This window comes from Larus michahellis, chromosome 3 (genome assembly GCF_964199755.1).
Source record: "Larus michahellis chromosome 3, bLarMic1.1, whole genome shotgun sequence".
NCBI lineage: Eukaryota > Metazoa > Chordata > Aves > Charadriiformes > Laridae > Larus > Larus michahellis.
In genome coordinates, this window is record NC_133898.1 from 96,794,883 (window position 1) to 96,808,620 (window position 13,738).

The following is a 13,738-nucleotide window of genomic DNA, read 5'->3' on the forward strand; positions in this document are numbered from 1 at the left end:
GGGAGGTGGAAGACAGCCCAGTCTAACAGAGGGGCTTAAATTCACCTCTTACCAAACGACCAGGCATTCATGTGCAAGCTGGTACTCTGTCTATCAACAACTGAAACTTCCTACAAAGGAGTCACTGAGAGAGATTTGGAACTTGCTCCCTGCTTTGGTTGACAGCTGAAATTTGAGATGCTGCAGATGTGTTTTTACACCGTTGTCTCTTGGAGACAATATTTGTAGATGACACAGGTCCTCTGTATAATTTTTTTTCCCTTTTTGATAAAATCTGTAAGGGTATCTACACTGTGATTATTTTTTGATATTTTTGTAAAATAAAAGAAGGATAAATTAGTCAAATGTAAAATGTAGCCATGGTCGTTTACTGGTTTCAGTAAAATCAGAGCTGTGCAAAAAAGTACAGGATTCACGATTCACGTCAGGTGAGCGAACGACAGCAAAATACTTCCCTCGACCCAAAGGTTTAAGTTTGCTTTTGGGACATTTAGTTTTTTGTCTTGGCTCACACTTGTTAAAATCCAAGTTAATTAAAAAAAAAAATAAATTTCAAAGTGAAAAGTTGAAATAGATTTTGTAGAAAGCTAATAATAAGAGTTAGTTTCCTCTTTTTTTTTTTTTCTTTTTTCCCCTGTTTGCCTCATGATTCATTCCGAGGTTAAAGTAGGATTGCAGGGACCATGGAATGATTTTACTTTATATACTTTGTTCCCCCAATTACATACCACTTTTTAGGTATTTTCGGTTGGTCACTGTAAGGACAGAGACAAGGGACTCGAAGGCACGAGCTGTGATGGTTATCAGCCTGCTCCTGTCTGTTGCTGCTTTCAGAATTTTCCTGCCATCTTGGAAGCAGAAAATGCATTGCTATAGGAGCAGTGGTCTTCAGAAACTACTTACGAGAGATACAGCGTGGTTCATAAGTCCATAACATATTTAATCTTGCAGGTTATCAGCTTGCTTCTGTGCTGTCAACAAAAAGAAATAACTAATGCTTACTTAACACCAAAGATTACCCATCTGCGGGAGTGAAAAATCTTTGGTAGGCCAGCTAATCCGCATCACCTCTTACGATTTTGCAGGCACATTCTGGCTGTCAGGTGATAAAACAAATGTTTAGTGGGTTTGGACTGAAACTAATGGTGACATTGCTGTCTTTATCTTCATGTGAAGTTCACAGTTTGATTTTCAATTGAAATGGCGTATCTCAAAAGGGCAGAAGGCTGTAAAGCAATATGTGAAGAATCTTGATAGGGCACAGTGCTCATCCAGCTCTCAAGGGGTGGCTGTGTCTTGAGACAGACTCCATCAGGTGCAAGGTACGCAGCCCCAGCAATCAGGGGCATTTCTTTCCTCCAAGGATTCATGCTTTTCCTTCAAATCAGGGGCGGTCCCGGGCACAGAACCCTCCAGTGAGCTGGAAACAGGGTGGGAAGAGGGATGAATAGGAACCAACCTACTTCCATGTCTCCCAGCTCAGCTGAAACGTGCCAGAAAGGTGCCACCGCAGGCAGTTGGCACTGTTGCCACCTATCTTGCTCCTGGCCAGTCCCTTTCAGCCAGATAGTGACTCCAGAGAATAAATATCTAAACCCTCGTCAGACCTAGCGGCATGTTTGTCTAGTGGTGTCAGCTACTTGAGCTGTCTCTTCTCTGTGACTCCTGTTTGTACTTTCTGGCAGCTGGGAAGCACAGTAATCAAAACACGGGTAGAGTGATATATAAAAGTTTATTTTTTTGACTGAATGATGATCTAATAGCTTATCATTCCTCATGCCTCATGCATCCAAGATGTTTTTCCAGATGAAGCCTGGGAAACATGAATCTTTGTGAAACAAGTCTATGTTACTCCTTAGTTGGTCAGCATGCATTACTCAAGTAAAAGTATTCCAGCTGAAACCACAAGTTTTCCTGAAAATGACAAAATTAATGGAATTATACCAGCATAAACTCTGTTCTTTGTAAACCTCGGCCATAATTTAGCCAGAGAAGAGTTTATCTTGGAATTAAGAAAATGGTGTTAAAGTGGTATAAATCTGCCTTAGTGATGGCTGGGTTTCCTCTTTTAGTTTTGTGAAATCCTTTTCTGCTTTCAAGCAGATTATACCTATTCAGAATGGCTCCTGGATGTGGCATTTTCAGAAATCTTTTTCTTTTCTTCTTGAGAATACATTTATGCTTATTCCTCTCATTTCTTTTTTCAAGCAAAGGAACTATTGTTCATATAATCCTTGGTGAATATAATCCATGTGCTACTACAATCCACTGTTACAAGAATCAATTTTAGAAGCTATAAAATAAATCTTTGATAAAGCAAAAAGGCTTTCCTGATTCTCATGCTGTACGTCAATGAGCGTGTCTGCTGTAACTTTGCTACTTTTCTACACTATTTGCAAGCAGCATAAAAAGAAAAGTTCTATTCACCAAATAGATTAGGGAATAATGAGATAGCGATGACTTGATAGAAGAAAACAATCCTTGTCCTGCATCTAAAACAGTCAACCACATTTTTTTCAGAGACCCTTAACAGGGGCAAATTCTCCTGTCTCATAATTAAAAAGACTCAAGTTTCTTCCACTGATGAGACTCGTATGTATGGTGTGACAAAATGAGGGAGGCACTGCGCCACCCATCTGCCATGGGGCAGTATCTCCTTTCTGCCCAGGCTCCTCTGAGCAATGCCATGGCCTCTCCCCCTCACTTGAGCACAGGCGGATGGTGCAGCCCAGGGACCAGCCCAATCCGCTGCATCTGGGACAGGGCTTACAGGGTGGGAGGGAGCCCATGGAGCAGCACTCCCAATACAGATGGTGCAAACCCTGCTATGGAGGCAGAGTTAACAGGATGACATGAATGTTTCTTCTTCAGCACACGAGGCTCAGCACACGTGCTTCGGCATTGCTCCTCCTAACACCTGTGTAACAAATGCATTACTAGCGCAGCAAGCAGACCAGCTGAAAGGACGGAAGGCAGCTGTGGTGTTATGCAGAGGCATAGTGGGGCAGAGTGGCTTGAAAGCAGCTTGACAGAAAAGGACTTGGGAGTGTTGGTTGACAGCCGGCTGAATATGAGCCAGCAGTGTGCCCAGGTGGCCAAGAAGGCCAACAGCATCCTAGCCTGTATCAGGAATAGTGTGGTGAGCCGGACTAGGGAAGTGATCATCCCCCTGTACTCGGCACTGGTGAGGCCCCACCTCGAGTACTGCGTTCAGTTTTGGGCCCCTCGCTACAGGAGGGACATTGAGGTCTTGGAGCGTGTCCAGAGAAGGGCTACAAAGCTGGTGAGGGGCCTGGAGGACAAACCTTATGAAGAACGACTGAGGGAGCTGGGGTTGTTTAGCCTGGAGAAGAGGAGGCTGAGGGGAGACCTTATCACCCTCTACAGCTACCTGAAAGGAGGTTGTAGAGAGATGGGGGCTGACCTCTTCTCCCTGGTGACAAGTGATAGGACGAGGGGAAACGGGTTCAAGTTACGTCAGGGGAGGTTTAGATTAGATATTAGGAGACATTTTTTCACTGAAAGGGTTATTAAACATTGGAATAGGCTGCCCAGGGAGGTGGTGGATTCACCATCCCTGGAGGTGTTTAAAAAAAGGGTAGATGGGGCACTGAGGGACATGGTTTAGAAGTGGCTCTTGTCAGGGTAGGCTAAAGGTTGGACTCGATGATCTTAAAGGTCCCTTCCAACCTCAACAATTCTATGATTCTATGATTCTAAGTCCTTTCCTAGTCTGTATAAGAATCACAGCCCTGTGGCTTGGTTATTTGAGCTGTTTACTGAGTAGAGAATTGTCCTGATTCATAAAGTATCCATACCTCCATGCCAATAGTCCAACAACAAGGGCAAGCAGCTAACACAGGCTCTCACAAAAGCACAAGAGTAATGTATAATACTGTCAGAAGGAACAAAGACCTTTCTTTGTTTGCTTTTGTAGATAAGTTGTGATACGTATGAGGGCAAGAGACTGGGGGAGGGTTAGAGAGCACAATGGATTAGTGCTCTAGGCGTGAATGTGTAGAAATTCAGGAAACTCCAGAATTGCTAAGGGTTTGCTATTTGTTCTGTTCTTCACTGTATTAGTCATTTGGTTTAGCACTCTCCTCTGACCAGCATGACTGAAACAAACACTGGAGTCATCTGCAAAAGGAAAACCAAGAATGAGGTCTGCGTTCCCTTGGCATGGTGTTGTTCAGCTATCACGCAGTCCGAAGTCTGACGCATGTCTGCTTCATGCAGCAGCATCTAAGTCCAACTGGGCAGCATTGCTCAGCACGCAGCTCTGCACAATGCAGCCATTAGGTCTTACCTGGTCCTATGACAACCTCTTGGTAGTGTCATTCCTTTTTATTTCTTCAAGTCAGACAAAACAATAATAACAAGCATTTGCAGACCCCAGGAAAACAGCCTGGAATTACTAGTAATAAAACTATTAATTTTAATCAGCCTTTGAGGTGGTGTGAACACTTGCATGTCTACATGTTTGTCCTGTGAAAGCCACACACTGAGGCCACGTAGCCTTGGTTCTGGCTACCCAGATCCCTTGGGGCTAAAGCCATCCATCCCCATCTGAGGTGGTCTTGCCGAGGACTTTTAAACAAACAAGGTCAATTTAGTCTCCCTGTCTTCCTCTCTTCCTGACATCTGAGAAGGTGTCATCTTTTTTGTATTTTTGTTTGGTGGGGTTTTTTTGTTGGTATCTACTACTTGCATATACAGACCAATACTATTTAGAAAATTTTCCTACTCTCCTCTTCATTTATGGGTGTTTCAGATCTGATGGAGGTTTTAGATGATTTGGTCCCCATTCTGAATATTTTTTAACTTCTTTTTAAGTCCTGTGCTATACATTGATTGTTAATCGCTGGGCAGAGATTTGGCTTCCTCAGTGCCTGAGTTCTCAGCAATCTCCCATGTGTACCAGGCAGTTCTGCACAGCGCTTTGCTCCATTCCAAATGCCTACGCAGGGGAGCCTCTGAAAGATTCAGTTCCCATCACCACAGCTGAGAAACAATTCCAGTTTTGGCTCACTAATAACCCAATTGCACAGACCCTACAATACATTGTTAGCCTGTCAGAAACCCAGCATTTTCATGTGATATCTTAATCAGTTAGATCTGCAACTGAACTCCAGACTACAAATTTTTAGCCAAAGGCAACAACCATATCATGGCTGTAAATCAACTTTTTTTGTGTGCGTGTATTATAATATTACTATTATTATTATTATTACTGTTCTAAAGGAAAGTACTATGAGCCAAAATCAGCATGTCTAATTAGCAGGAGGGACTACATGTTAAGTTCAAAGAACCCTTTTGCATTATCTGATTCTAATAACACTAGTAACAGAGCCTAATCTAACCTGTCATTTCAAGAGCTACAGAGAGAACAAATTGCCATCGACGGGGGAAAGGTTTGGAACAGCACGCAGTCTGTCCTCTCCTGACATCCTACTCAGCAAATTCCTTACAGATTTCCTCCTGATGTCACTAAAACTAACATAAAGGTTATTTCATAAAATCTTATGTGGATTGCTAACTTGTGAAAAGCGAAGGACCCATGCCCAGAACAACAATACAGACTCAAGTAAATAATCATAGCATTTGTCCTTTGTCCTTAAAGCTTAACAGACGAGTGAAACAGAGGAGAGGCTGAAGAGTTCCCATGCCAAGTACCAATGCTGTGAGCACATATTAAAATGAGTAGCCAGGTGACTGATCGTATAAAGACTTCTTGTTTGACTAGAGACTGTTAGGAAAGATTTCCAGTTTAATATGCAATATGATGAGGAGTGGGAAAAAAAACACAGTAGAGTTCAATATTAAATGCTAAAGTCATTATAAATCATACCAGCTATTTCTTCAGGGAACACAATCCCTTCAGCAGATCAGAAATGCTGTAATATATAGAGGCGTGATCGGGGCAGACAGCAGAAGGACATTTGTTACCAGTGTTAGACCGGCAGTGTCCCCAGAATCAATTTTGGAGCCCTGGTGAAACAACAGATAGGCAAAGTTTTAGGATTTTGGTGTTTACATACCGAAATAATGTCGTGCAGCTGGTCAGAAACTTTTCTTCTTTATCATGATGCCATCAGAAATACAGACGGATGTCCAAAATGATAATACTAAGCACTCCTTTCCAGCACACAGTATTTCAGCCAAGATCACTGGTATGTTCTGGCTACTTCATGCTGCTCTAATTAAAACTCAGTCATTCTTACAGCTGCTTTGTATTCCTAGAGCACTGCACAACAGCTGGATCATGCCGTTGATTTTGGCCCTTAAACTCCTTGGCAATTGCTGTGTGAATATCAAAACTTTGTCCCTTTCTGTCACCATTGAAGCCTGGGTTCACCTGCATCTCTGGCTCCATCACACAACACCTTTGCATTTGGATAACATGTTGGAAAAGTATCAACATCGTAACCAAAGACAGAGTAGGTGTTAGTATTACACTGATTTTGGCAGGCTTTTACACAAAGAAATGTTGTTAGGGGCAATGCCCCCGAGAGTGACAGATTGTCTGCCACACTCACTGTGATGTAAGACTTGCTGCAAAATAAATCTACAAGTGCTAAAGAAATTTTAAAAAAGGCCAAGTCTGACTTCCTTTAGTGACAATCATATTCTAATTAGCTAGTTGATACAAAACTCCAGATCAATTGATTAAGCTATTCTGCTGCTGTATAAATGAATTTAAAAAAAGATATAATTTGCATCTGTCCTTTGTGGACCTATATGGATTTACACCAAGTAACAGCACACTTTAAAGATGCATTCCTTATTTCTCTGTTAGCATGCTTATAAACCTATAGTCAGCTACTTAGCCTTTACATGGCTTCATGAATTGTTATCTCAGCTCCCACAGGGACAGATGGTTCAAAGTGGCTGTCATGAGTTATGATGTGACAGTGTGACACACCACCTTTCGTGAAGTCTAACATATCCAGCTAAGTGCATCTGGTTGATTATGCAATGCTTGAGGTGGATGATGTGTCTCAACTAGTCGTGAGTTAAATTTAAAATTAATTGTGCACCTTCAGGTCTAACGGTTGAGTCATCTTACTACAGAGAAATCACTAACGCAGCATGTTACTAAGCAGAATACACTGTAATGAAATAATCTTTTTTCCACTGGAAAGCATATGTAAGACAGACTTGCAATATTTATTCTTAAAACATGTAGGATGTTCTAGAGCCATTAAACCATTCACTCTAAGCCATGAAAAACAGGTTTGGTTTAGAGATGAAAGTGGCTGGAGGCTGTGACCCACAGGGACTCAGAAGGAAACACTTAGAAAATAGAGACAGATTGAATCCCAAGTGCTCTCTCCTGAGAGGAAGCATGGTTGGAAAGTTTAAATCCCATTAAAGTTAAACAAATTGAAAAGCCCTATCTGAGAGGAAACATAGTACAATGTTTATTTTTCCATTACAAACCTGAGACCTAAAAGATTTCCTGAGGTTCTCAGGTATTGTTCATGCTTATAATGGTGATCTGTTTTTAGAAAGTGTAATTCATGTGTTTAATCCAAACTGTTTGATGAAAAACACACTGCATAAACATTCAGGAAGTTAAAGGCCATTGTATACCTGTATCACATATTGTTTGGATAGGAGCAGACTTAAAATGCAAGGAATCTCATCGTGAAACTCTCTCACTCGAAAACATCAGGTCTAATTCTCTCCCCATTTATGCTTCTGGACCAATTCCACTGAATTAATGAAGTTAAGACATGAGTAACCAATGATAATAAAAAGAAAATCTTCCTGCTGAGTGTGAAACTACCAAAATGCAAGGCTAATGTGAGCAAGAGATTTATAACACTGGCTTGAGTCAAGTAAGTAGCAAACCATAGCAGGCCCAGTGTTACATTAGACAAGCTGATTAGTCAATGTTTTTTATGTTTTGCCCCATCATGAGCAAATTGCTACTCTGAGATCCTTATCAGAAAAGTATATGATGTTAGTGATGTTAGAAGCATCTGTTTGACTAATGAACAAGCTGCAAACTAAATCCAGAAATGAATTTCAGTGAGAGGTATGATTTGGAAGCAGTGGAGTATTATTCATTAGATCTATTGATATAAAACCTGGGCAAGTTTCAGACATACAGACCCTTCTTCAGCTTTCTTCAGTCTGTGTTCCAATTGTAGTTGATCTAAAGCAGGATATTTCTCTGTGCAGATCTTGCTTTCTAGTATTCTTAGACTATCTTGGGTAAAGTGGATTTAAGTAAAAAAATAAGGTACCAGAAAATATGACCTTATACAAAAGTAAATTGGAGTAAGGCAACATAAACTCCTGATGGGTTCCCTTGTCTGTTATACAAGCAATTTCAGGTGGGATGAAGAATATCTAATTTTTAGGAGACCAACTTACTTTTTACATCTGAGTTTGGCCCTGAACCAAGCCTAAATTTACTATTGCTTTTGTATTGTGTATGACAAATATCTTGATTGCAAATAACAATCAAGATCTTCTACAGTTAAACACTGAAAATAATTACAAAGACCTACTTCAACATAACATAGGAAGGTGACAGGATAACAAGGTGAGAGGTAGTAATATGGATCCATATATAAACATGCCTGAGTTTCCTATGCACACCTGTTTAATAATGATAAGTAATGAAATACACACTCAGGAACCCATCCTGTCTTCTGTGTCATTGTTAATCAGTGACACAGGGCGAGACCTTAGAGGGTAAATGGGATTTTAAGGGCTAGCAACCTCCCTGGCCAATCTGCAGGGTCAAGGGGGAAGAAAGGTGGGAGATAAGCATAGGACAAAAAACCAGACAGGCAGATTAAGCTAATTTTAGTAGACTGTGTTGTGTGGATGACAACTTGAAAAGGGCTGATGGGTAAGAAAGAGAAAACATGTGAAAAGATTTGAAGATAAGGGCAAATGGTTTAACCTGATATTGCTGAATGGCATTCAGCAGAGAGAATCAGTGAACACTGTTGTTTGATGAGGGTGATACGCAGGAAGGATGATTTTCACAGCTATGTTTTCTGTGACACTAAGCTATGTTACTTGTAAACTAAAAAGTCCCAGGGCCCCCATCCTGTCCCTGGGGTTAAATAGCACAATCCAGCCATGCTCGTACTACTAAAGTCTCTTCTCTTCCAGAACAGGTTGGCTGTGTCTGGACCTGGCCTAGATTAATTCCTGAATTGTGCCCAGGAACTGTTTGGGAGAGAGTTATAGTTTGCCTGGACCAGCAGTGTGCCAAGGAGCGTGCTAAAAATTTCACAATACAGTAGGTCAAGTGCTACAGCTCAGGAACATTTGCTGTCGCTGTTTAATTTCTTAGGATAGACATAGTTTAAGAGTGCAGTGCAGGTGCTTAAGAGGACAGAGATGTGAGCATTCAATAACCATGACTTGACAGTTTGGAGAAACCTTGAATGTTCTGGAAGGACTGCCTTGATCTTGCCCGTTTACCTCTTAGTGGTTTCATGCCCTCTGTGCTCTTTTTTGAAACTTCTTTTTGACTTTCCTTTATGACACTTACTGACTAATAATTTCATGCAGTATTTAGCTTAAGATGGAGTTTACCACTTCATCTAGTCTACATTCCCCATCTTTCTTGGTTACCTGGAATAAAACCATTGCTTCACTCAGGGAAACTATAGTGTGACCTTTGTTTGTCATGCACTGTCACTCCACTCTCATAGAGAATATACACTCAAGGAATATGCTTTTCCAAAATTTAATTGCATTCCCGTCTCTCAAGTAAACCTCATATTAAAATAAGATCTACTTAACAACCTGCTTTGCTTTGTAGCGATGAGTTGTGAATGATCAAAATGTTGACTGAAGGGAAGGGAACACTGGAAAATGTTCTTTACCATTTTCCTGCATCACTTTTAAGTTCCATACATTTAAACTCATATCAGCATCTTGGCATGCTGAAAAAGATGGTTACCCTGACTTTGGGACTCTGTTAAATTTATAATTAATGCCTTGGATTCACTGGATGCCACACACAGAGTTGTTGAAGTGGCTGAGCTTTCTACTGCCATCTCTTGAGCATGACAGTATATTTCAGTTTTTAGAAGATTGCTGTTCTTCCAAAAGACAGTATTTCCACTATGGTTTTTGTAAGTAATTTTGTTTATAAAAGCATCTTTATGTTTGTTTCTTTCTAGGTAGGGATGAGATCCCGAAACCAAGGTGGAGAAAGCTCATCTAACGGGCACTTCTCCAGTTCCAAGCCTGTCATCAGCCATGCAGAGAATGAAAAACTTCAGGAGGATGCCAAGAAAAAGAACAAACCTCATCGGAAGGAAGATGAGGTCATGGTTTCAGCAACTGTCAAACGGCACTCAAAATCACCTGGACCTACTGAACGAAAGAACAAGAAGTCCATAGAGCTTTCTAAAGAGGACTTGATAAAACTCCTCAGTATAATGGAAGGAGAACTGCAGGTAAATTAAACATCTTTTAAACTGCATTTTCTATGTACCTATTTATTTTTAGGTTGTCCAAAAAGCACAGGGCTCAACAGAGAGGGACACGCAAATTTAAGGCGAAGGACCATAAGGAGAGAGCAATGGTAGTTGGTGTTTAACAGGATAGTCATAGTTTTAAGTACTGTTTTATTTACCACGTCTATCTGCAGCTACCAAAGCAAAAGACATTATAAACACCTGTCAGAACTGATGAAGAAAGGGGGATCTGCAGGTCTTGAACACTTAAAAAGAGGCAGAAACAACCACAGGGGAATCAGTTTGAGAGAAAAGGACAGCAAATATAGTGAGTGTAATTACAATTGTTGATGCAAGTATTCAAGAGACAAATCTGCAAGTCAGTAACACTGAAAAAGGAATTAAGACGGCCCCTGGACCTTCTGCATATTAAAATGTTGCTCAGGGCTCAGCCAAAGCTCTGCCTGTTCCGCCTGGCCTCCAGCACTCTGCACATTCCCTGCCTTGAAAAGACTCATTAGTTTTATTTCTTGGAGTAGTGCTCGCTTTAAAGTTTTCTCAGTTGTCCTGTTTTGCATGTTTATTCAGCCCAGTAGTAAGTCCACGATGGCAGACAGCCTGATGTTGTGCTTAACTCATCCCCCAAATGTCCATCCAGTTTTGAGGATTCTCTTTAATGCTAATACATCATTGAACTCTCAGAAGTGTCAGCCTTCAGGGAATTTCAAAATAAAGAGCTGAAACATGGTATTTCAGAAAGTCAATATGAATCCTTCTAACTTTTCAAAACTTACCCCTTTTTGCGGTAGGACCGCTTGCCAAATTTGTACATTCTTTTGTTTGCACTTCAGTGATATTTTTCACTGACCTATGGACTAGCAGAAAAAAACCCGCCCAACCTGTGTGAAAACATTTTATCTCAATCCCTTTATTCTAGTTAACCATCGTTATTTAGCATTTCATATAAGGCTTTACTTTTTTCCTGAAACCCACATTCATAACTTTTTTACTCTAATTTGGACTTGGTATCATCTTATCTGATTACAAGAAGCAATTGTTTTGTTAATGTCTTTGGTATATGAGTCACCTGAGTTGCGCCTTTACCATAACTCTGAGATTTCACCTCATTAAGGATCATTAAGTATCACTCTTCCTGTACATAATTCACCTTTGGTTTGTCAGAAAGTACTTTCAAGTTTCAGGAAATATGTATTCAAACTAAATAATTTTGTCACAAAGATACAGAATGGTTGTTTTGCAGTGAAAAATTATGGAAAAAAGCAAGAAAATCTACTGAATGCAATTTTGCAAAGGAAAAATCTTTTATCATTACAGAACAGTATCCATTTTTATAGTGCTTCATTTTGCTTTATACAAAAACTTGTATATGACATTTCCTAGAAGATGGAGCTAGCATGCAGCTTCAGTGGTGACTAGAATCAAACCTCATTAGAAAGGTGTCCTGCTCATGTGCTGTTCAGAAAGATTTATCCTGAAGTCCCCTTTGTGGTCTGGAAAGGGGAGGTGAAGAAAGTCACTAATGTTTCCTGGGTGGCAATAAATGTGGTCTTTATTCTTATCTCTGAGTAATTCTCCTGTTCAGTACATGGAAATGTGGCTCTTCACCATAGTCTTTTACTTTATGGGGGAGTTACACAATCTTTAAAGGACTGCCCACCTTCTGATTATCCCTATGAGGTGGTGGGGATAGCTGCCATCTGCACTGTAATATGGCTGAAAATCCTCACCAAGATGATACTCTCATTGTCCTGGTCAATACTTTTAGGGATATTTGTACATACAGACCCCACAGAGATGTTAGGCACTGGCTAAATCTTCCTGGTGTCACGGGAGGATTGTGAGGACAACCATGCTGGTAGTTGTAGAGTGTGTTTGTTTTTCTGCTCCTTACTGCCAGGCAGAGAAGAGAATCGTTATTCTTTTGAATCCACAGGAGCTTTGAATTTCATTTCAAAAACCCCCTTTTAAGTTAGTTATTTACCTGGTACCTGTGTTGAACCGTTACTGAATCGGGCAAGCTATAGCACTTTGGCTTGAGATGAGAGCCTGGCTTTGATGCTACAAATGAAGATGCGCCAAGGAAGACTCCAGCCAAAATAAATACTCTGGTATTACCTCCTGGCCGTCACAGTGACCTAATGCACTGAGTCATTTCGTGGCTTTTCGTTTTCAGGTCTGTTTGGACACTTCTGGTGGCTGGCTGGCGTTTTGTTGGACTGACAAATCAGACTGTGGGTTTATTTTGAAGCCATTTCAATACTGGCAAAGCAAACATTATATAGGCATATGTAAAAAGATTTTGTTTTGAGAAGAACAGCAGGCTGTACCTGTAGGGAGATTCCCTCCCTGTAGGGGGGAATAACATACCATGACTGTTTACTTAGCAGCCACGAGCAGGATAGATCTTATGTCTGCACTATCAAAGGCAGAGCATGTAGACACTGCCTTGTAAACCCCAAAGAGCGAGCTCAGCAATGGGAAGTAATCTGGTTGTGACAACCATGGGGTTAGCAGGGTAAACTGGTAATGTATACGTATGCTTCATGTGCTTAGTTCACTAGCCACATAATCTAACAACATAGCAAGCATAGACCCATGCCATGCGGCTGCCGGTATGAATTTTGAGTCCTAACTTTGGGACCTGACCTCCCAGATCTTCATTTTGAAGGTGAATGTGCCAGTAAACTGTGGAGATATGCCCTAGCAATGAAGTGAAGTTTATGTCTTTCTTTTCTTTTTTTTTTTTTTTTTTTTTTTTTTTTTTTTAATTATAATAAGCTCAGGTAGCTTTCCTGTGCTGTAGCTTCCAGGGTCAAGTTGGACTCAGCTCTCTCTGCCTGTTGTCAGGCTCCCTGGCTGGGCCCTGTGCACTTACTGAATATAGAGAAGGAAAGCTTTTCGTAAATGGCTGAGGTCACCGTAGCCTAGGCCTTATTTTGTAAGAAAACAAAAGGGGAGAAAAAGTATACAGAAGCTGCGGTGATGAAAATGTATCCCAATATACATGGCAGGAGAGCTCTTAAGTGCAACTTCTCTGAAGGACAGTGGGAAACAAATGAACTGATGACAGGAGTTGATTTTAAAGGCCTTATAGCTCAGTGCAGTGTCTTTTCTCTTGTGAGATCTCACTGCTCATATAAAAAACAGTGATTACAGGGTCTTTAAATACATATTGGATATACAGGGACAAAAAAATCCATGAAGGATTTCTTTCTATACCTGAAAAAAAATTCTAATTTTTAAATACTGCAAAACTGATTTGAAAAGAAAACTTCAAA

General features: G+C 40.6%; 1 protein-coding gene across 5 annotated transcripts in view; it reads left to right on the forward strand.

Moving 5' to 3' along the window:
• FILIP1 (filamin A interacting protein 1) overlaps nt 1-13,738 on the forward strand; it is a 110,949-nt gene that overhangs the window by 35,762 nt on the left and 61,449 nt on the right. For all 5 annotated transcript variants that reach the window (XM_074581349.1, XM_074581352.1, XM_074581351.1 and 2 more), the window contains one exon: nt 10,161-10,439. In XM_074581349.1, the coding sequence (XP_074437450.1) occupies nt 10,167-10,439 (273 nt within the window). In that variant the 5' untranslated portion in view covers nt 10,161-10,166. The remainder of the gene's footprint in view (nt 1-10,160; nt 10,440-13,738) is intronic.